The sequence below is a fragment of the Gekko japonicus genome, unplaced genomic scaffold (genome assembly GCF_001447785.1).
Source record: "Gekko japonicus isolate JY-2015 unplaced genomic scaffold, Gekko_japonicus_V1.1 scaffold1531, whole genome shotgun sequence".
In the NCBI taxonomy this organism is placed as follows: domain Eukaryota; kingdom Metazoa; phylum Chordata; class Lepidosauria; order Squamata; family Gekkonidae; genus Gekko; species Gekko japonicus.
This window is the reverse complement of record NW_015164717.1, coordinates 387,903-412,745: the sequence shown is the minus strand read 5'-3', so window position 1 is coordinate 412,745 and position 24,843 is coordinate 387,903. Positions and strand designations below refer to the sequence as shown.

At 44.4% G+C, this 24,843-nt stretch overlaps 1 protein-coding gene across 1 annotated transcript in view; it reads left to right on the top strand.

Annotated features, from left to right (window-relative positions):
• The first annotated feature begins 6,733 nt into the window (after positions 1 to 6,733).
• Positions 6,734 to 24,843, top strand: part of CPEB4 (cytoplasmic polyadenylation element binding protein 4) — a 110,059-nt gene continuing 91,949 nt past the window's right edge. Inside the window, exons 1-2 of the mRNA XM_015409571.1 lie at positions 6,734 to 7,176; positions 7,487 to 9,462. Coding sequence (XP_015265057.1) covers positions 8,338 to 9,462 — 1,125 coding nt within the window. The 5' untranslated portion in view covers positions 6,734 to 7,176; positions 7,487 to 8,337. The remainder of the gene's footprint in view (positions 7,177 to 7,486; positions 9,463 to 24,843) is intronic.

Below are 24,843 nucleotides of genomic sequence, written 5' to 3'. Positions count from 1 at the left end.
AATGAATATTCTAGAATTAGACTTAGCATTCTTGTTAGAGCAATATGTAAAAATCATAAACATTTATATGTTGCCTTATTTATGCAGTTTTATTGAATTACAAACAGTATATTGGCATACTTGACTGAATGATTTTATGGTACAGATACATGTGCTGATAGGATTGGGAATGGGAAAGAAAAACATGAGGGGTTGAGTAGGCTAGAGCAAATAGGAATAAATGGAAATAGGGGGACATGGGAGCAAGTTTTGTGGGAAAAGACAAAATGTTCAGATACAGTTTCAAGGTGTAATGCTTTGTTCCAGCTTTGCAAATCTAGTTTGCATAACCGAACTCTGGTTTCCTAATCTTCCGGGCATATTGCAATATACATCTATATTTGCAAGCTCATGGGGCTCGTCTGAGAAAAAGATTTAGGGATAATCAGCTATGGCTTTTTCCCCCTTAAAAATCATCTGTCCTTAGAAAAATACTTGCAATTAATATATATGGCAGGATTTCTAAGTTTCTGCAATTAAATAATAGCAAACTTGCAATCAGAAACATGGTGTAGTGGTTAAAGAGTGTCATAGTATCTGGAAGACCCAGGTTCGAATCCCCACTCATGCCATGGAAGCTTCTTGGGTGATCTTGGGCCAGTCACACTCTCTCAGCCTAGCCTACCTCACAGGGTTGTTGTGAGGATAAAATGGGGAAGAGGTGAATGATATAAGCCACTTTGACTCCCTACTAGGGAGAAAGGTGGGGTATGAATGAATTAAATAAAATTAAAGTTAAAGGATGTCAGCTAACATCTCTTTCTGAGACAATGGAGAACCACTGCAGGTCAGGTTAGACAATATTAAGCTAGATGGACCAGTGATCTGATGTTATATAAGTCAGTTTCATGTACTAAAATTAGATCTGGTAGTCTACTTCCCTTTCACTGTCAGTGCAGGATTTAGTACTCTTTTGGTTCCTGACAATCATTACAACAATATCTACCAGCATCAGTTTGAGTTAAATGGTATTGTCTAGAGAATTCTGTTTCTGAATTTATATGAAAAGAGACATTTTTAGAATTGTCTAATAATCAAGGTTTAGCGTCTTATTTTTTTACATACATGCTGTTTAAAGGGGGAAGAATCCATCAAGCATATATGACAACAGTTATATACAGATCATATGTATATTTGTAAGTAAGTCATCCTGTATTCAGTGGGATGACTCTTAAATAACTATACACAGAAATGTGATCTTAAGTGCTTTTTTGTGCAGTGTAAAGTGAGAAAAACGTTTTCAAAGCCAGTGTTGTGCAGTGGTGAAGAACAGTGGACTCTAATCCAGAGAACCAGGTTGGATTCCTCACTCCACCACATGAAGCCTGTTGGATGACCTTGGGCTAGTCCCAGTTCTCTCAGAACTCTCTCAGCCCCACCTACCTCACAAGGTGCCTGTTGTGGGGACAAAAATGGAACGTGATTGTAAGCAGCCCTGTAGCTGGACACTTTTTTGGAGGGGGGGCACATGCTGTCATGCCCCTGACGTGGTGATGTCACTTCTGATGTTGCCTGGAAGTGACTCTCACCTCACCCACCCACCAGGAGAGGCATCTCTTTCTCCCTCTCCATCCTGGCACGGAGGAGGCAGGCAGGCAGGGCAGTGCGTGAGCTCTCCTCCCCCCTTTGCCTCTACCCTGGCCCGTATGACACCAGGTCACCTAACAGTGAGCTCCTCCCTTGCAGCCCTGGGAGCAGGTGCAGGGACGCGCTGTGGCGGGCCATTCTGCTGTCTGCCTTCTCCACAGGAGAAGTAATTTCTCCCTCCAGTGGGTGGGTGAGGTGAGGCAAGCCTTGACAAGCCCAGGCTCCGGGGAGGGATGAGGAGGGGAGAGGGGGAACCTGGAGAGGAGGGGAGAATGAGGGGGGCAGGCAGAAGATTGGCAGTGAGGGGGCAAAGCATGCGCCGGGGGAGCCCCGCCCCCCCCCCCCCCCCCCGGTTTGCTATGGCCTTGATTGTAAGATGCTTTGAGATGCTTTGAGACTCCTCAGGGTAGAGAAGGGCAGGGTATAAAAACCAACTTTTCTTCTTTTTGGGATTGTTAAATGCTCATCTTTGGAAACTCTCCTAATTTTCCCTAAGTTTTTGTTCTTCTATACAATTAGAAGTTGCAAGGCAAGAATTCTTGGGCTGAATTCACACATGCCCTTTAAAGCATTTTTGAGTCTTTCTGCTACACTGTTGATAAGTACAGGTGAAAAACAAAAAATCTTTATTCTTGATTTGGAAAAGTGAAAGACATTTATTAATCCACTTTTACTGAGTTCTGAGTCAGTTGGTGGCCAAGTGGGAAGGTTGATTTACAGCTACATTTCAGCTTGTGGCTTACACTGTGCATGGGATTTGAATCTTGGATATATTTCTTTGCAATCTGACCTAGTTTGGTGTAGTGGTTAAGTGCGCGGACTCTAATCTGGGAGAACCGGGTTTGATTCCCCACTCCTCCACTTGCACCTGGCTGGATGACCTTGGGCAAGCCATAACTCTGGCACAGCTGTTCTTGAAAAAGAGTAGTTTCTGTCAAGAGTTCTCTCAGCCCCACCTACCTCACAGGGTGTCTGTTGTGGGGAGGGGAAGGGAAAGGAGTTTGTAAGCCGCTCTGAGACACCTTTGGGTAGTGAAGGGCAGGGTATAATTCCAATCTCCTCTCTTCCTCCTAACAGCAACAACGAAAGGCTACTGCAGAAAAGGCTCTTGAAAAGTACTGAGACTTACTAGTGATTTCAGCTCTCATACTTTATTTCAGTTCAGAACATGACGAGAGTGACCAGCTCGCAGGCTGGTTTATATGTGCATAACCCCGCACCTCCAAACACACCCACACACAAGTGATTGGCTATTTACAGTGGCCGAGAGTTCCATAGGTTCTCGGCCAGGAGCCTGGCCTGCCGATAGGTGCCAGCTGGGATCCGCTTGTCCCATTGTTCTTGAGAGCGAAGCTCTGTCACTTCGCCTGACCGCGTGGCGAAATGGCCGCGCACATGGTCTGAGATGGGTACATTACACCCCTCCCCCCTTGGTCCAAAAGACACCCACACACAAAGTCCTGCAAATAGGAGGGGGTTTTATGGGTTCTCGTAGAGCGGCGAGGTGCTGGAACCGGGGCAGAATAAGCCACCGGAGCGCTCAGCTGTGAGATGGGCGGAGTTGGCGGTTGGGCTGCTGGTTTTGTTCAGTGTTCACTTGTAGTCCACACAAATCCGCACATTGCCATTTGGCTTGACCGGGGTGACTATCGGAGTCTCCTACCGTGCGGCCACCAAGCGATCTACCTCTGCCTCGATCTTTTGCCTCACTGCAATAGGTGGTTGTCTGGCCTTAACCGGGATGGGGCGGATAGCTGGGTCGAGGTCAAGGGAAATGGGGTTTCCTGTGTAGCGGCTGAGTGTGCCATCGAAAACCCGGGGGAACTCATTGCAAAGTCCGCTGCCCGGAGCTGATTTGCCCCCGCGATCATCAATCCCAGGGGGCCGAACCACGAAAGTCCCAGCAGACTGGAGAGCCTCCCCCCCCCCAAGTCCAATTTACCGTGGAAGTCCTGAAATTGCACTGTAAACTTGCCCCAGTCCCGAACCGCCACAGGGTTTTTGTTAAAGTCCCGTAACTTAAACCCCTGTGGCTTACACAGAGGGGGTCCCCCCCCCGTGGGCAGAGCGAGCGCAGCGTTTCCTCCGAAATGATGGAGTAGTTAGAGCCAGTGTCTATCTCCATGCTGCAGGGGGACCCCTCTATAAGCACCGTCACATGCATCTTATTGGGGCTATCAGGGGGGGAGCAAGTTACATACCTGGTGCTGCTGGTGGTGGGCAGAGAGGGTATGGAGGTCAGTGGGTAGATCTTCTGCTGTCTGGTGGGCCACAGTCTTTTGAGGCCCAGGGTTTTGAGGCTGTCATCGGGAACGGCAAACCCGGGCCAGATGGCATGGCTTGTTGCAGGAGCAGCAGACGGCATCCCTGAAGCAGCAAACCCGGCATTTGTGTGCCTCCCCACAGCTGGCGCATTGGGACAATGCAGAGGGGGCTTTGGCCGATGGTGCTCCCCCGGGGCAATGCTGTTGGTAGGAATGGCGGCGGAGCACTTCCTTGTTCTCGGAGTCGTCCGACTCGAGCGTTGCTTGTGTGCGATGGACCGCCCACATGTGGCGGTCTTGGTGTGTCGTAGGCCGCGGCTTCCCTGAGTGCCTTGTCTAGGTCCAGGTCGTCCTGGCTAACCAGTTTCCTTTGGAGTTTGGGCTCCCGGAGAGCCAAAAGGAACTGGTTTAGCAAGGCATCCGCCAGGTGAGGAAATAAACACCTGGTGGCCGCCCGCCGCAGCCTGGCCAAGAACTCGGAGGCCGGCTCGTCAGGCCCCTTGATCCACTCAAAAAAGTCCATGCACTCAGCAAACTTTGTGGCTTTGGTGAAAGGTGATTGGTCAGCGCTTTCACCAGTACCACATAGGATTCGTCCTTTGTCTGCTTAGGCGCAATGAGGTCCTTAAGCAGCAAGACAGTGTTGATGCCACAGGACAGAAGATGAGCTTTTTTCTTACCCGGGTCTACGATGTCGTGGCAGTCGAAATAGCTCTCCGGGATCTCAAGCCAGGTCTCCCACTGCGTGGGGCAGGAGATGTTGAAAGCGGCGATGCTTTCCTGGGAGGTTGCCATCGTACTGCTTCCACGTGGTGAGGGTAGCTCGGGAGTAGTGGCAGCAGTGGCAGCTGGAGCGAGGCAGGAAGCGCTGTTGCTCTCGGGGTCAGCAGGGCAAGGTACGGAGCAAGGAGCGGAGCGGTGAGCGGCAACCGGAGAACCAGGGTGCAAAGCGGAGCGGCTCGTGGTGGTCTCGGCATTGGGGCTCGATGCGGTGCTCGAATCTTCGTCCGGGTCGTTGTTCATGGGAGTTAGAATCCCACCTTCGTCCCCAGTGAAAAGTACTGAGACTTACTAATGATTTCAGCTCTCATACGTTATTTCAGCTCAGAACATGACGAGAGTCACCAGCTCGCAGGCTGGTTTATATGTGCATAACCCCGCACCCCCAAACACACCCACACACAAGTGATTGGCTTACAGTGGCCGAGAGTTCCATAGGCTCTCGGCCAGGAGCCTAGCCTGCCGATAGGTGCCGGCTAGGATCCGCTTGTCCCATTGTTCTTGAGAGCGAAGCTCTGTCGCTTCGCCTGACCGCGTGGTGAAATGGCCGTGCACGTGGTCTGAGATGGGTACATTACAGCTCTATTGGGTGATGAAAATACTAGTGACCAGAAAAGTGCCAGAAATCTGCTTGATAATGGCAGAGTTTGGAAGTTCAATTGTTATCACACTTGCTGATCTTTGATTGCCCTAATATAAAAAGTGTGCCAAAATTCAAATGAGGAGCATCGACATATATCATTTCCAAACCATTTATTCAGCAACAGTGAAGTATTGGTCAGCCTCATCACTTCTTGACAGAGCTGCTTGTTAACTCTGAATCTATGATGGGTAATAATAATATAGTGGCTAGAACATCCAGAAAATAATATTTAAAATTCAGATAGGCTTGACTGGATTACACAACAGTAAACAGAAGCAGAATTGTGATGTCAGTAATTGTTAAATTCACCATGGTACTTTCTACAGTATCTCAACAGATAAATTTCATATTTGGAAACATAGGGGTGTAAGCCATTGCTCCATACTATGGAAAACAATGTTCACTGAAAAACATTGTTTCCAGATCACTTGACAAACAAACAAAATACACCTGCACCCACTGAGCCTAGTGTTTATGGTTTGAGCATGTTATTACGTTTGCCCCTTGTACAGTGAATGTTCGCCCATGGAAATTAGAGAAGTCCCTTCCTCCTACCTTTGCCAGCCTCCCGATGGGGCCTGGAAATCTCCTGGAATTACATCTAATCTCCAGACAACATAAATCAGTTGGGGGGGGAGGGTGAGCTAGAGGTTGGGCTCTATTGTATTCTACCCTGCCAAGGTCCTTCTCCTCTCCAAACCCAGCCCTCCCTACACCCCACCCTTAAATCTCTGGGAATTTCCCAAAACAGAGTTGGCAATCACATGATCACCAACAGATAAGAAGTGTTTTTGTGACCCTTCCTATACACTCTATTGGCAAGCTTAATGTTCTACTTTTTAAAAAATAGCAAGTTCTCCCAAAGTCAAATGACCTATACAGCTTACGCAAAAATGTCTGCGTTTTAAATTGACCCTCTTCTCTACTACTGTAGAGGCGGAGATGAAAACTGGAACCTGACGAAACAAATGAAATGGAAGTGCTATTTTTTAAACCTCATACTTTAGCCGCTTCTTCACAATCTATCTGCAGTGGGGAGGGGGAGGCGCCTTTCCTCTTTAGCTCGCTTTAATTCCCCTCATGATCCCTTGATGAAATCTTGCAATCTCTGAAGAAAAAACCCCTGTCATCTGCCATAGTCAAAGATGGCCGTTTATGCTACATCAACCAAAATGTCATTACTTCTTGCATCTTCCCGACCTAAACCAACATGTCCGCTCAAGGAGAGGGGGGGGGGGACCTGCCCAAAACAAAAATGGAGAACGCAGCAACAACGACTAATTTGCCCTTATGCAAAAGAGCCGCCGACTCTTCTGGTGAGGAAGAGGCGGTCTAGAGGGTAAGGGGGCGTGTCCGATGCCAGAGGAGGGAGGCGTGGCTTCCATGAACCGGAAGTGCCGCGCTGCTTCTCTCCAGCTGGTTGTCATTTCGATCGGAGGCTCGGTCCTGTGGAGACGGCGGCGGCTGAGGCGGCCGGGCCGAAGTGGTGAACTGATAGTACAGCCCAACGCCTCGCGACTTAATAGGAGCCTCCCTCCTCCCGCCCGATAAACGTTTGTTTTACATGAGGGGCAAAGAACGACGCCGGGAGGAGCCGAGGCGGAGGAGAAGAAGCAGCAGCAGCAGCACCACAAACAGCCCCGGAGCTTCGGCAGCAGAACCCCTGGGAGCCGCTACCACCATCTCCTCTTCCTTCTTCTCCTCAGGAGCCAGGCTCGATACCGCCCCTCCCTGCTCTGTCGCCACCAAGCGATCCTTGTGACCCTCCTCCTCCCTTGAGAAACCGGCTCCCATGGGGGAGAGAGGAGCCCGGCCCCCCGCCAGCGCCGTCCCCTCCCCGACGGAGACTGTTCCCCTCCTGAGGTAAAGTCCTTCATATCTTTCCCTCTACCGGTGAGGGCGAAATCCTTTCCCTGTCCTGTGTCCTCCCCTCCCTAAGAGAGAAGGGGCGGCACTCCCATCCCCCCCCCCCCAAGGGATTCATCTGAAGAAAGCTCTCTTCTCCTCCTCCCATTTTCTCCCTACAAGGAGCTCCCCCCCAAAAAAAGAATAAATTATTTTTGCTGATGGCTTTAAAAAAGCCTAACCTCTATTCCCCAAATATCCTGCTCTCTCTTTCTCCCCCCCCCCACCTTGACTGCTGATTTTCTGAGGTGAAAATTTTCCTCTGCAGGCAGCCAGGATTCATCTGAAGGACACACAAATATCGGATCATAATAGGAGGCGAGCTTGGAAAAGCAGCAACGCAGCAAACAGGAACCCACCCTACAGCAGCAGCAAGAATCCACCCTCCTGCACAACTCAATCCGTACACATACACACAACACGCACTGAATGCCGATGTCTAGAGATTAAAAAAGAGAGAGAGAAAATCTTCACCCTCCCTTCCCTTTATATAGAAAGGATTTGTCAGAAAGGCATCCGCATAGAACATATTATATGTGTAATATAGTACAAGGCAAAAGCAGCAGCACAGGTTGGGGGAAAAATCTTTCCATTCTTAGCAGCAAAGACTGTTAGAATAGAACACAGATATATATTAGAATATATAGAATTTATTAAATTATTCCAGATTTAAATATATTTTTGGAGCTGTGAAGGAGTGTCATGATATCGTTTTTTCCATTAACCCTTACATGGACAGGTTGAGGCTGTTGATAAGGCAAAAACAGAATAGTTAACAAAAAGAAAACTCTTAATTTTGTTCTCAAGAGCTTTGTTTCATCCCAATTTCGTTCTCGCGCATTTCCTTTTAGGAAAGGAAACCTCTTATTTTGTTAACCAAAGATTTACTTTCTGTTCCTTCTGGCTAAAGGAAGGAAGCAAACACAGATTGACCCATGTCAATATTTTAAGAGATCCCACTTGTAGGAAACCAGGAATAACATCCAAATCAGATATTTGTGTGTGGAAAAGAAAAGGGGTAGAAGACCTGTAAACAAAGATATTTTCTAAGGAAGGAAGAAACATTTTTTAAGGTTTGTTTTTTCTTTTCAGGCGGAATTCAAATCCTAAATATAATAAATGGGGGATTACGGGTTTGGAGTGTTAGTACAAAACAACACCGGGAATAAGTCAGCTTTTCCAGTCAGATTTCATCCTCATCTGCAACCACCACACCATCATCAAAATGCAACCCCCAGCCCTGCTGCTTTTATAAATAACACAGCTGCCAATGGCAGTAGTGCTGGGTCAGCTTGGCTTTTTCCTGCTCCAGCTGCCCATAACATTCAGGATGAGATTCTGGGGTCAGAAAAATCTAAAACTCAGCAACAGGAAAAGCAAGACTCCCTAGAAAAACAGCAGCTTTCCCCTAGTCAAAGCCAGGAAACAGGCATGCTGCCTGAATCCGAGAAAGCTAAATCTGAAGAAAACCAGGGGGATAACTCTTCCGAGAATGGCAGTGGAAAAGAGAAAATAAGAATAGAGTCACCAGTGTTAACAGGATTTGACTATCAAGAAGCTACAGGGCTAGGTACTTCAAGCCAGCCCTTGACATCTACTGCATCTTCTCTGACTGGTTTCAGTAACTGGTCAGCAGCTATAGCGCCTTCTTCTTCAACAATAATCAACGAAGATGCAAGTTTCTTCCACCAGGGAGGGGTACCTCCTGCTTCAGCTAATAATGGTGCTCTGCTGTTTCAGAATTTTCCACACCATGTCAGTCCTGGCTTTGGAGGTAGCTTTTCCCCTCAGATTGGACCCCTGTCTCAACACCACCCTCATCACCCCCATTTTCAGCATCATCACAATCAGCATCAACAACAGAGGAGGTCTCCTGCAAGCCCTCATCCACCTCCATTTACACATAGAAATGCTGCTTTTAATCAACTGCCTCATCTTGCTAATAATCTTAACAAACCACCTTCTCCATGGAGCAGCTACCAAAGCCCATCACCTACACCATCTTCTTCATGGAGTCCCGGTGGTGGTGGTGGATATGGTGGGTGGGGAGGGTCCCAAGGCCGAGACCACCGCAGGGGACTGAATGGAGGAATAACACCCCTGAACGCCATCTCACCCCTAAAGAAGAATTTCCCAAGTAATCATATCCAGTTGCAGAAGTATGCACGGCCCAGCTCTGCTTTTGCTCCAAAATCTTGGATGGAAGACAGTTTGAACAGAACTGACAATATCTTTCCTTTTCAGGTGAGATTACTAACCCTAGATTAAAAATATGTGAATATGTTAAAGATTGTATACATTACATGGATGTGTCTTTTAACAGTGTTTCCATTATTAGAACTGCATGGGTGAGGGCTTATCTTAATTTAAAAAACACGCATTAGCATGTAGCTCATTCCCCTAATATTTCGAGCTTCACAATTGCCGTATGTGAATCATGGATGCTCTCTGCAGTGTATGTTAGAGGAAAAATTGTAGTCAAGTAGCTCATCTACTGTACTTAGAGTGCTCTTGCTGTCGAATTACTGCACCTGATCATTAAAACAGTTGCAATAGAGAATGCTGCAACTGTAGCTGTAAGTGATGAGACTAATACATTGAATATTTTAGGGTTTTTTGAATAGTAAATATTTTGTGTGAAGTGAGCAATTATTGGACCCTAAAACTAGTGTAGTAATACACATTTGTGGCTCTGTGATACAGACTTTCTCTTTGATCTAATCAGCATTAATCAGCATAGTTTTCTATTCTATTTGACATTATTTTTCTCATTACTAAGTGTTAAACTGATGTCCTCTAGCAAGGGCAATGGATTTTGGTGTTAGATTATAAATCATTACTAAAAATAGATGTCGACTAACTTGAAATGTTGGCCTGGTTTAATCTGGCCTTATGCTTTCTGGAAATAAGCTGCTCACCTCAAATATACTGGAATTTTTATTCCATTTAGTAAATATTAATTATGATTAAAAATGCAAGCCAGATGATAAAATGAAAATATGGCCGATAGCAGTTTTTGTATTTGTCAGATGTGGTCAAGCTTAGTAGATATAGTTATTTATAGACAGGAACTCGAAACTCAAGGATTCATGGATGGGGTATGTAAAAAGGAAAGATTGCAAAATGATTGTTGTATTTCTGGTCATGATATAAGCCAAAACATGGTGGCCTAGATTTGTTGTAATTTGGGATGGAAAAGCTGTTGGATCAGAAGAAGCCCATAGTTGTCTTAAACACTGTCTTAAAGATCTAAATATGTTTTATAATTTAGTTATACGGCACAGAGAACTGATATTTCTTGTACTATTTGGCATGCATGGCCTATGCGGCTCTCTGTTAACAGCACTTTCATTAAGAGGTGTTTTAAGTTCATGCTGTATAACCAGAAGTCTTGAAATAGTTTTAAAGACTAGAAGCCATATAAAATGTTTATGTAGAAGCCCAAATTTAGGTAGTAAAATCGATTAGTATGAGAAATCAGGTTGTAGTTCTTTTTGAACCTCACTGCAGCAAGTTCTAGCTTCCATTTAGTTCATTTTGTCCTGTGGTAATGTGGCAGAGTGTGTCCTTCCCTCCTATGATTAAGGCTTCAAATCTATGGATGTCAGTGGTGGATATTTTTTTCTTGGCATACAGAAATATAAGAATTTAAACAAAAATGGCACACAGTTTCTTGGTTGCAGTATTAGATACTGTGTTCCTGATCCTGATGCACAGTGCCAAACAAAAGCAAAGTATTTTAATAAAATATTTTTCGGTTGTGCATTTCCATTTATCTTTCGTGATGAAGAAGAAAAGTGCAGGGCATCAAAAGAAGTGTCTCACAGTGCCAGTGAAGGGAAAAAAACACAATGATCCGATGAATTTTAAAATGATCTTGGGCATCTGCGTTTTGCAGTGTGAAATACATTTTTTCTTCATACAACAGGGATGATGGCTTCATGGATACCTAAAAGCAAAAGTGTTCTCCTGGATTTTATCTCATTGATCAAGCAAGCATGCAACGTATATATAATTCAAAGCAAAATATGTGTGTGAAACTTCATGAAATGAATGATCCTAGAGACAGCAGTTCTGTTCTGCTAGAATCTTTCTGGTTCCATATTTAGTATCATTTCACAAGCTGTCTTAGCAGCTATAACAACAGAATGGCTCATGCACATGGCAATGTTACTTGGTCCTGATTAACTTCCTCATCTGACCAACCTATTTTAATACATCTATAAACAAGTAACTTTTAATAAGTAGCCATCCCTTCCCCTGCAGCCTTCTCTAAAAGGGAATATTGTAATGATCATATTAATGTTATATGATCCTGCTTTAGAAGAAGTGGTCCACCTGAAAAGTGTGAAATATGCAAGTGACTATTCCTTAGGAGTTGCATCTTGTAGCAAGTGATCCTACACTAGTGACAGAGAACACTGTATAATCTTAAAGCAAATACTTAGCAAGGATTGACTTAAAATATGTGTGTTTCCATGTGCTTTTGTTTGCTGTAGTATGGTATATAAGTTTAGAGGCTGTACTTAAAATAAGATGGTAATTGATGACACTTCCTGGGTAGATGTCCAGGGGCTAGAGCATTAGACTTGGATCTTGGAGATACAGATCCATATCTTTGAATGATCCTGTGAAAGTGCCTAGGGATGTGTTGCTTTATCATGCAAAGGAAATAATGAGGATTCCTTGTCTAAAAGGTAGTATGAGGATAAACCAGATTTTGCTTGTCCTGAGCTTTACAACAAGCACACAGGGAACACAGCTAAGTTAGATAAACACAAAAAACACCGTGTTGAAATAATAAACACAAAATTCACATGTACTTATAGCTAAATATATTTGCTTTTTATACACAACATCAACTCTAGTGTATTGTAAACACTTTCAAACTAAGTTATATAACATGAAGAGTCCAACTGTCTTCTTGATGGAGGATAAATACCAATGTACAGTTATTTGTACCAAACAATGCAGCAACCTATTGTACATTTCCCAAGTGATGATCCATCAGGTAAAGCTAGCAGGCAGCTTGTATTTCTCACTGTGATGATTCAGCTTAGCAAGCAAGCCTAGTAGATGTATTTTCCCATGAGGTGATTCAGCTTTAGCCTGGGCACAGCCGTACATAGGATGAGGTGCTAGACTACTGAAACTGAGATGGCATCATTTATATCCAATAACAGGACCCAGTCCTACCCCTAGCAGCAATGATTGGTACTACTGCATCAGTGTTTTCCCCTGGTGGGATGCTGCAGTGCTGCATGAAAGCTTTTGTACTATGCTGGTACACAGGAGACAGGATTTCCACCAGTTCTTTGAACAGCACTTGCTGGACCCTGTAGAGCTTGGACTGTTAGTACAATGTTTGACACTGGTGAAGGTATTTGAGAGCATCTGTGCTGGGAGCTTATGCCAGAATGCTGGAATGCCATGCAATGTAGTTATAGTTGTACAAGCCAATGCTCAGAGTGCTACAACTAAAGAATTTCTGTAGGTTCAGAGAAGGAAAAAACATTGTAAAACAGTTATACAGGTTACTGCCCATCTGTGTTGCTCTCTGTTTAAAGGCATGAAAGTTAGTGTGAATATTTCCCCCTATAGTTTCCCAAACACAAATATTATATGCTGTAAAATGTAATGTACTTGTGGTTCTTTAAGCCCCCCCTTGTCTTAAAGTGGTTAGAATGCAAATGCTAAAGGGAGAGCTGCAACTAGAGCCAGCATAGCCTTTATTATTGCTTACGATCCAATCTAGAAAGCAGAATGGAGCTATGGAAGCTGAGTGTATGGTTTCCTCTCTCTTTTGCCTTAAAGGGCCAGTGGTCCTTAAAGTTTCAGAGAGCCATTAGTGTAGCTGACATAGCACTCATGGTATTTTTGCCTTGGCAGTTGTACTAGGGCCAAATCTTTGGATAGCACAGAGTGGCATAGTGGGATCCCATAATGGTTTCTTAGCTGCTTATAAAAGCAAATTTTACTATAGGAGCATGTATGATTTGCTTGTAGATCTCCATATATTACTGGATTTACAAGGCAGAGATAGGCATAGTGCTTTGAATGCTTGAAAGTGCAATGGAAATGCTAAGATACTTTGCATTCTTTCTATACTTTCTTTAAAAAGACACGTACAAGATCAAACCAGTTGTCAGAACTGGAAACAATCGTCTAGGGATTCAACTACAGATTAATCTCACTTCACATAGATTCAAAAATCTTAAATCAGTTTTTTGGTGTGATATCAGTCAGTGATGCTGTCAGTTGCACTCTAGCTGAGAACACAGGGTATAATGGTAATAATTCAGTAAGGTGAGGGGGGGGAAGATAGTTAAAAACAGAACTCTTCATATTTCACAATATCTGCATTTTTAGACGATTGAGTTTTTGAAAGTTGGGATGTTTGTAGTAATTGGGGTTGTGTGTGTGTGTGTGTGTTTTTTTTTTAAATCCTTATTTCTACTCCATCACTGTTGGAGACCAGGAACATGATAGAATGGTGATAGGAACGAGGATTTACAAAGGCACTGCCTTCATGATTGTGAAGACTTGCTTCCTGCTATGCACTTCCTTGTATAAGCAGAACACTCTATCTGTTATGTAATAAAGGAGGTAAGGCTGAAATAGGAAAACAGTCCTTAAGTCTGAACTATAAATCTAGCAGTCATCTACTTGTTACAGCAGCATGTTTAAATGTGAGTTAACCATGATGAAATCCATTAATTAAAAGATGTATCTGTTTAACACATGTCACCCTTTGCTGTTAAAGAAATATTTTAAGTAAATGCCAAACTGCTGTTTTTCTTTTTCTGAGTGAGTAGTGTCACTGAAATCAGTAGAACGGTTTGCACAAAGTGGCTTCTCAGTAGTAACCAATGCATTCATTGTGTTATCAGTGAGGCCTTGTTTAAGATTTCCTGCTTTATCTCAAAAAAAACTTACTGACAGGGTTTTAACGATTTTGCTGTACTAAATAATTGAATTTTGATTAGATATTTTAGGTGTTTCTGAAATTGATTTATTTGTCCTAAATCTTTTGCATATGTTAAAAATTACAAAACTGTAGTCATTTTGTATTATGAGTTATTAAAATAGTAAGCAGAAGGTAGCTGAATGAGATTTATTTTGGACAGTGATAAATCTTGTTCTGCAAGCTGTTAGAACAGTCATTGGGGGTATACCAAACATAATAAAAAAAGTCTTCAGCCACTTCTGGAAAACAGCAATAGAAGGAGAAAGATGAATCTCCCGGGGGAGGGAGTTCCGGAGTTTTGGCAGCATGATTTAGATTGCCCTATCTTGGGTTGCCACCTGTCTATGGGCAGATGGTGGGGGCACCCAGAACAGCTGACTAAAGTGAATGGGGAGGTTCGTATGGGAGAAGATGGTCTTTAAGGTGTGCTGGCCCCAAACTGTATAGGCTTAAAAGGTCAATGCCAGGTCCTTGAATTGAGCCCAGAAGCAAACTGGGAGTCAGTGTAGATAGAACAAGACTGGCGTGATATAGTCCCTACGGCCCACTTCAGTCAACATTCTGGCCACAGCATTCTGTACCAACTGTATCTTCTGGACAGTCTATGTGGGTAGCCAAAAGTAAAGATTATTGCAGTAATCTAATCTACATGTAACTCTGGCCCATCTCCTGGCACAGGTCATCCATGAGGGTGACCAAGGCTGAAACTAGATTGGAATTCATCCAAACAATCCTCTTCAAGAATGGCACATATGAGACTGGACAGTAGTTATTTATCTCTCAGGTCCAGAGTATTTTACCTTTATTTGAGAGGTCTTTTAATTTGACCCTATATTAATTTTGTAGGGGAGAAGGAAATGATATTTGGTTGAGCAGCATGGAACTGGGATGACTGCATGGAGGTGTATGTATGCACAGGAGACTATGATATCATTTACTATTGGTGGAGTAGTCATATGTGGCTTTAACTGCAAGTTGTTTTTTTTGTGTGTTTTTTTAAAAACTAGTTATACACTGAGTACATGTTCCTAATTTCAAGTAACGACTTCATGGGTATGCAACTGAAATTCCTATCAATTAACGTCACACATATACCTATGATGGTATAAACATCAATTTGTTCTTTAAGAATTAGACAATATAAAACCCTAACTAGGGGAGCTGCAATTCTTTCTTACCCCCTTTTCATGCTTGAAACCTCTGTTAAAAACTTTATGGTCATTTCTATAGAGTTATAGAAAGAACTTGGAATATAAAGGCTTGAATCCTAATGAACATTTTCTCTGACAAAAGAATTTGCCTGCAGAGCATAGCTTCTTCTCCCACTGCAGCCCCAAATGCCTCCCATCATGCTGCTTCTGGGGGGACCCCCCCCCCCGAAAAAACATGAGGAGGCACTCAGAGGTCTCCTGCAGAAGGGGGAACTAGTGATAATTGCCTCCCTTGGCAATTGGAAATTCTCTGTAGGATCCAACCCAGGATTTGCACAAACATATCGTTCAGAGAGTTGATGACATTTCTATAAAGATGTTTATTTTTTTCCTGAGGTGTATGTTAAAATCCTTATAATTCTGCAGGTTGACTAGGGGAAATGTGGGTGGTGGGTGCCTGTTCCCTGGCAGCTCTCTTATCACAAGCCCCAATTATTCTTGCAGTAGTTATGCAACTTCCTCTTAAATGTATGCATTTGTACTGATAAGATATTGATAAACGCATGTATGTTAATGTTACATGACACTTTAAAAAAGTGGCAGCACTATCACAAGAAATGGCTGATATTTGATCTCTTGATGTGTATGTACATACTTCAGGAGAAGAACGTGTAGCCACAGCTCTAAATGGTACATCTGCCATATATGTCCAGTGAGTTTATGAGGAAAGCAAACCATTTTACCTCAGAATAGTGAAAACAGGATATTTTGGCTGCAGGCAGAATCTCTGAGTTTAAGCTTTTGTTGTTCAGTCGCACAGCCGAGTCCGACTCTTCGCGACCCCATGGACCACATCATGCCAGGCCTTCCTGTCTTCCGTTGTGCTCCGGAGTTTGCTTAGTTTCATGTTCGTTGCCTCAATAACACTGTCTAACCATCTCATCCTTTGCCGTCCCCGTCTTCTTTGACCTTCAGTCTTTCCCAGCATCAGGCTCTTCTCCAGTGAGTGCTCCCTTCTCATTTGGTGGCCAAAGTATTTGAGCTTCAGCTTCAGTATCTGGCCTTCCAGGGAACAGTCAGGGTTGATTTCTTTTAGGATTGACTGATTTGATCTTGCAGTCCAGGGGACTCTCAAGAGGCTTCTCCAGTACCATAATTCAAAAGCATCTATTCTTCGGTGCTCGGCCTTCCTTATAGTCCAACTCTTGTAGCCATACATGACTACTGGGAATACCATTGCTTTGACCTTACGGACTTTTGTTGGCAGGGTGATGTCTCTACTTTTTATTATGCTGTCCTCCCAAGGAGCAGGCGTCTTTTAATTTCATTACTGCAGTCACCATCTGCAGTGGTCTTGGATCCCAGGAATGTGGTCACTGCTTCCACGACTTCTCCTTCTATTTGTCAAGGAGTGATGGGACCGGATGCCATGATCTTAGTTAGGAATTAATTGAAACATAAAGGAAAAGGGGATTTAAATCATAATCATAAATACTGTTTCTGCAATTGGTAGCTCTGGAAAAATCTTGGCACCTGGATTATCTAGTCATCTTTATATTTGAAGTATTTGTTTCCTAGCTGTAGCAATAAGGGTTCTTTAAACAGGAGTGACGATTCCAGAACTCTGAAGCTCATACTTGGGTATGTAAGTGTTGGTAAGTATATTTTATACAGTGTATAAAATATAGTGGTTGAACATATACCTTATCCTATAAACAATGCTTCAGTTTATTTGCTTGCATCATCAGTAAACTTCGTGACTGATACTTTAATCTTCAAAGAATTCTCTTTGTAAAAGGCTGGCTACAGCCCTTGCTACAAGCAAGTTTGTCACACCCAGAAATGTGCTTTTGATTCTACAGTGCTTAATTTTTATGCTGCCAATTTGTGGTGAGATTGCTTCACCTTGGGCAATAGGCTGTAGAAACTTTAAACTGTAAATTCTGGTGATTCAGATGCAAAATGTAATACATGCATCTTGTTTCTGACTATCTGTTGCCTAAATGGAAATGGGAAATAGGTTTCAACACAAGAGGTAACATGTAAGGTAGAGATAGATATTAGTTATAATATTAAGCTTTCCCTGTTAATACTAAAGTGGGGTCTTGAACAACTTCAAAATCCAGTACTCTGTCTCTTTATTGTATTATCACAGAGAAAGGGGAAAATAGAAACATATGCAATACTCTCCTTTTGACCCTTACACATTTTACAGTTTAAATCAAACTGATTCATTCATAACTCAGCACACAAAATTATTCTTCTTGGCATATTTACAGCCTAAGCCAATTGACTTAAATGGACTTAAAAGTGGGTATGTTTAGGATTGCTCTGTTTTCTATGACCAGGATTACAAATATACCCTATCAAGAAGTATGTGCTAAGGTAGCATAGGATGCAACAGTTTCACGCTCTCTCTGTTAAATCCTGTGCTACCACAGAACATCTTAATTTTTGCTACCTGAAACATTGAAACCGGAAATCAGTTTTTGTAGTAAACAATTGAACGTGGTCAGAAACACTTTCATAACTCTCATAATAGGACTACCAGCATATTTTGATATTGTTAAACTTTATAAGATTAAAAACACTGAACTTTTAATAGTGTATTGTCAAACACATTACAGCATTTTAATTGCTGCCGCAGTTATTCACATTTAAACTATAAACATGTTCTCAAATATGCCGTACGTCTGCAGTGTACATAGGAATTATATAATGCGGTAATTGTCTGACATAAAAATGTTCATGCTATACACTTTGACCATGTAAACCTTGTCTTAAATATAATTTCACTCATTCCAAAACAGGAACTTTTTCATAGGAGGCTTTTTTTCAGTGCTCCCATCTCCCAGTTTTTCCATCAAAAATTTGAAAGAAGTCCTTGAAGAGGCAAAAATGCCCCCCTTTCCCCCCTTTTTTTCTGCATCCCCCATCCTTTAAGTGTCTATAATGGACCCTTCTAGTGTAAATATTGTAGTACTTGTGGAATAATGCAGATGAAAAGATTAGAATTGTCAGAGTTTGCAGTGGGCAAGCATTCCTCCTTATTCTGCCCCCCCCCCCCGGGCATGAGTTTGTTGCTGGAAGCATTAATGTTGTTCCAAATCTGGATTTACAGTTTTTGAAAGCTAAGGTATACCATAAATATTTTAACATTTGTTTCTAGGACATTTAAGAGTGTCAGCACACGTTTTCTATACACTGAATCTCAAGAAGCATGCAGACAAAAAGAATCCCTTCAGGTTCCTCATCCTTCCTTCCTTTTCTAAGGAACCTTTGTGCAATTTAACTAGATTTCAATTGATTTGTCTGTTTTTTTAAATGTAGCAATACTTAACATGAAAAATGATTGTGAGTGAAACACATTCATGCAAATTAGAATGAGTTAAAATAACTGAATCCAGATAAACAATGGTTACATGTTTTGAATTTTTTCTTTAAAATTGGATTTTTATAGTATAGATTTCTAACCATAACATCTTGCTGTCTAATAGCTACTTGTTACTACATATATTTCTATCAGCATTTCATTTTACAAAATTATTTTAAAATAGGTTTAATGAATTTCTGTAAGGCTTCATCTGTAAGGCTTCATGTGTTGTGACTAAATACACAAAGCAGCAGGGTGATAGTGGTGTGTCTCTGAGAAGCAGCTGCCATTTCCTTATCTGTCAACAGTCTTCTATTCTTTAATGGGAGAATGCATTTATTTTATAATGCATCTTTATTGGTTAGGCTCTTATTAGCACAATTACTTGCTTGTTCCTTTGTAGAATTTCCAATTCAATATCCTTTGAACCATCTGTTAAAGCAAAGTATTGCTGTAGCAAACTGTGGAAGATCCAAGGACATACACTTTAAACTGGTGGTCTGCATTCAATACCTATTTTATTATGCTGATATAGTCATCAACTTCAGTTCATTCATATGTTTTGTAACCAGGGAAATTTAACAATAATTTTCTGCTTCTCATGGGATTTTGGGATCTGTCAGCTATGAAAAGAACACTTTTTTTCCAAAGTGGACCCTGTTCACATGTAATTTAAATAGAAGAGTACCCTGAAACACACATTCTCAGTGCTTTGTATGGATATGCAAATACAACATGAGTGCAGCATCAGAGTCAGAATAAAACTACCCTTGTAAAAAGAACCCCTTGCACTTGAGATACTTGGTTAATCGTCCAGCCTGTGTGATTGTCCTGGGATGCATAGTAACGTTTCTATAAAAAGGGATATGAGTATATGAGGCTACATTATACTGGATCAAATCAGTGTCCCACTAGTTTGTACTGTAAATGGCAGCAGTTTTCTGTGACCTTGGGCAGGGGCCAGCCATTAGACTGAACTAGCTGCCTTGAGTCAAGAAGAAGTGCTTTAATAACTAAAATAAATACTCTATCAATGTGGCATTTGTACTGATTGAAGAAAGTATTTAATCTACTGTTAAGTATGCAACTCAACAACGAAGTAAGTAACAAGTGATTCAGCTTTATTGAGAATGAGAACTTCCAAAAGATCACACAGCATCAGACGACACACGACAAAACAACAGTGGAGCATAGCTCCTTTTAAACTCTTCCGGGCTGGGGTAGCCACGCCCTCGTACAGTTAACATCCAATCACATTACATGGATAACGACCAATCATTAGTCTTCCCTCCAGCACAGACTCTTACATTTCATTGGTTACTGTACATGCTTCAGCCAATGGTGTTGTTCCAGATTAGAATCCGGCTGAGGTTTCAAGCTTAACATTACATGTTAATGGATAAGACACAACAATTCCTCCCCCCTAAGATGGAACAATACCCGGACATATGTAGTCCTTCAGATGGGGAGGGGCACACCTTGTTTGGCTTGACCTGCGTATAGGTTCTGGCGGTGCAATAGCTTCAGGGGCCCTGAACGGCTCACTGTCCAGTGAGTTAGGCTGACTTGTTACCGAGGGGGTCACCATCTAAAGGGGACTAAGTCCACACTCTGTTTCTACGGGGGGCTCTGCAACACTCACCTCCCTGTCTGGAGGCCCTCGCTGCTCGCCTTCTGGGTGGGGAATCGAGTTAGATTAGGTGCTGGACTCGAGACTGGAGTCAACCCACCTCTGCCTAGGCTGATCTACGTGGTGCCGCAGTTCCCGACCCGTCTGCAAGCTGTGCCACGTACATACGGGTACCCAAAATGTCACTGATTATAGCGAGAAGCCATAAGTGACCCTCAGCGTAATTCTGCGCGAACACTTTGTCTCCCTGATTGAAAGTGCATGGCAATTCTTGGACTTCTGATCTGGGGGGTCTACTTTCTGTCAGGTCTGGATGGAGTCTACGACCCGTAAGAAGCTCAGCTGGGCTTCTCCCAGTTGCGGTGCAGGGCATAATATGCTGCCACAAAGGGAAAAGGAAAGAGGCTAGCTTCTGCCCCCAGTCCCTGGGATCCAACTTTTTCAGAGCCTCTTTCGTCATCCGAACCATCCGTTCGGTTTGCCCGTTTGTGGCCGGATGGAACGGAGCGGCCGTTACATGCTTTATTACATTGTCAGCCAAAAACTTTTCAAACTCCCCTGAGGTAAATTGGGGCCCGTTATCGGACACCAAGACATCCGGCAAACCATGGGTTGCAAAGACCCGGCGCAGCACATTAATTATAGCAGTTGATGTTGTAGTATGCATATTCATAACCGCTAACCATTTAGAAAAAGCATCAACTATAATTAAAAACATTTGCCCTTGAAACGGGCCAGCAAAATCAACATGCAGTCTGGACCAAGGCTTGCTCGTGCTTTCCCAGTGTTGAACTGGGGCTTGAGGTGGATCAGGTCTCGACTGCTGGCAGGTCACGCAGTGCCGGACCCAGTCCTCAATGTCTGCGTCTATCTTTGGCCACCAGACATAGCTCCTTGCCAGAGCTTTCATATGAACTATGCCTGGATGGCCATCATGGAGAGCTTCCAACACATTGTCAGCAAGCTGCCATAAGGTGGTGTGTTCTCGTATACATGTTATATTGTGCTCTGTCCACCCCCCCCCGTATCCTCCTGTGTAGGTGTTTACTTTCTTTTACTTACTGCTTCTGCGGAACTGCTCAAGGTCAACCAGCTGGAGGTGGGATGGAGTTATGGCGTTGCTTTGCTTATTATGTATCTCATGCTTGAGAACTGAACTTGTGTTTATGTTGTAGAACCCTTGTGTTCCCAAGGAATTGGGCGCTAGTTTTATCTGCATTCCCGCCAGCGGGAATTGGACTCATTGGTCCTAACCTGGTTCAAGTTCCTTTATTATGTTACCCTGTGGGGTCTGTAGTCATTCCTAACAATTCTTGTGTTCCTGAGCTAACCATCGCTTTATAATAAATTTGACTTTGTTTTTCAAACGTGGATTTATTTCGAATGCATGGGGAATCGGACATTTTGTTAGGAATCCCCTTTTCTCCATCACCTTGAGTCTGAGAGATCATGAGCGGGGTCGAGGAGAACCTACCAACAACAGAGGGGGCCACCCCGGTCACCTCCAGTCCCCCTAGCACCACAGCTGCGTCAGTACCGGTCTCAGTGCCAGCGACGGGAGCGGTGGGGGGAGCCGTGCCGAAATCTGCACCGATCCCATGGCCACCTCCGACCCCTTCCAGATGGGGTAAGGGAGCAGTACCCGCCTGGGATGACTGGACTATGTTTGACTCGCGGAGCACACGAGAAACTTTTTCTCACCGCGGGAGCAGGCTCCGCGAGAGCATGTATGACCAAGGGTTGTACCGAGGGAAGACCCCTGGAGCACGGACAGGCCGGGAGAGAGAGAGAGCAGACCGGCATTTGCCGGGGAACGTGAACCGATGGGAGATCGACTCGAGGATCTCGACTAGACCATGCAACAACTGATGCGGACGGTAGCTGAGGGAAGGTGAGCCAGCCGCCCACCCCGAAACCAAGAACCCCACGACTGTCGGAAGCCGCGCGAGACTTGCGGATGAAGATGGGGCTCTGTCTTAGGTGTGGGGAGAGGGGCCACTTTGCTGCGGATTGTTGTGCTCGCCAGACAAAAGAAAAAGCCCCACAACCCAAGGCCAAGCCGGTGACCCCGCCGAAGAAAGGAGTTGCTAAACCCAAATTCTCCAAACCACTGCAGGCGGCGCCCGATACCAACCCGGAAGATTCAGCTGATTCGGAACTGGAGGTGTCGGGAAACGAGAACGTCCTGTTGTAGAAGAGGCGCAACAACGGGACTTTGCATCGGAGGCGCCTATAGTGGTGAGAGAACCCCCCTCTCTTTTCTTCGTGACTGTGTCTTTAATTAACCCAATCCTGGGAACCCATGTGCGAGTGAAAGCACTTATTGACTTGTGGTGTGGGAGAGACTTAAGTAGCCCTAATGTAGTGACTGGGTTGGAGGCGGGCATCCAGAAACTGAAATCCCCCATCATCATTACGCAAATGGATGAGACCATGCCGTTGAGGTTGGGGGCTGGAGAACATTGGGAACTAAGGACTTTTGTGGTCACCCCGGATTCACAATTCGCGTTGGTTTTGGGCGCCCCGTGGCTTTTCAGTCACGACCCATACATACTTTGGGAAGAGGGGACAGTTCAGTTTATGTCACCCAAATGCATTGACCACAAATGGAATGGGGAGTGGGGTAGTCCTCCCGCCATGAACTTTCCCTGTGCGGTTCTGACTTCAGAGGACATGGCTACCCTTCCCCCGGAATACCACGATCTAGCACAGGTTTTCGGGGAGGAAGAGGCTGACGAGTTGCCCCCCCATCGTAAAACTGACTGTAGCATTGAACTTCTTCCGGGGTGTAAACTTCTAAAGGGAAAGATTTATGCAATGGGGCCCGCGGAAAAAGCCGAATTGCGAAAGTTCATTGATAAGAACCTGGCTAGGGGATTCATCAGACCGGCATCCTCCCCCTTCGCCGCGCCCGTCCTGTTTTGGAAAAAGAAGGATGGGGGCCTTCGTTTGTGTACGGATTATAGGGGACTGAACGCTATTTCGACCTCAAACGCCTACCCCCTTCCTCTGATAAAAGACTTATTAACGGAGGCGTCCAAAGGGAAAGTGTTTTCGAAACTCGATTTGTGTGACGCCTATTTCAGAGTGCGGATTAAGGAAAGGGACGAGGGTAAAACAGCGTTCAACACACCTTTGGGGCAATTTGAGTACCTGGTAATGCCCTTCGGGCTGCAAGGGGCCCCAGGGGTCTTCATGAACTTGATTAACGAGGTCCTCCATGAGTTCCTGTTTAAGGGGGTTATTATTTACTTAGACGACATTTTACTGTACTCTCAGGACCTCCCCTCACATGTCAAGCTTGTCAGAAAAGTCCTAAAAACGTTGCATAAGCACAAACTGTTTGCCAAACTCTCCAAGTGTGAATTCCACAAAACGCACATTGACTTTCTGGGCTACCGCATTTCGGGAGGGGGTTTGGAGATGGACTCAGGGAAGGTGACAGATGTGGTTGAATGGGAAGCCCCCAAAACTCGCCGCCAACTGCAAACAGTCCCAGGATTCGCCAATTTTTATCGCTCATTTATCAAAGGCTTTGCCCAGATTGCACTACCCCTAACTGACTTGTTAAAGACAAAGGGAAAGGGGTTTGATGCCACAAAACCTGGGGCGCCTCTCAAATGGTCGGCGGAATTTGAAGCAGCCTTTCAGCGGCTAAAAGCCATGTTCACTTCCGAGCCCGTGCTAGCACACCCGGATGAAACGAAAACATTTATTGTGCAAACTGACGCTTCCGATGTGGCTATGGGGGCTGCAATTTTACAGAGGGGGGAGGACGGGAAATTGCACCCGCTCGCTTACATGTCTAAAAAATTCTCAGACGCCGAACGGCACTGGTCTATTTGGGAGAAGGAGGCGTCAGCTATTCGGCTGGCTTTGTCAACGTGGCGCCATTGGCTTGAGGGGGCGAGGGTTCCGTTCGAAGTATGGAAGATCATAAGAATCTTGAGACCCTCAAATCGCCTAAAACGCTGAATGCCAAACAACTGCGCTGGGCGGATTTTTTTTCCAAGTTCCAATTCACGCTCCATCATTTCCCGGGCTCGGCTAACTCCTTGGCTGATGGCTTGTCCTGCCTCCCGCAACACGAGAGTCAACACGGCGTCATCATTGACTCGATTTTCACCCCCGCCCAATTGGGTGGGGCTGTGGTCACTCGCAGGCAAGCACAAAAACTTCCCACGGCCCCCTCTCCTCCTGCTCCTTTTCCTCCCGCCTTGCCTGTGGGGGGGGATTGGCGTAGCCGCTACGCTGCTGAGCTTTCCAAACAGGATGAAGAAGTACTGGGGGGGGGGCGCCTGATTGTGTGCGGGACCAGGAGGGCTTGGTTTACTCCGGAAACAGACTCTATGTGCCTTTTTCTCTCCGCAGGGAGGTCCTCCAAGCGGCCCATGGGACCAAGTTGGCGGGGCATTGGGGCTTTGTGAAGTCCCTACAACTACTGCGCCGTCAATTCTGGTGGCCGCACATGCGCAAAGATCTGTTGGACTTTGTGCGTTCCTGC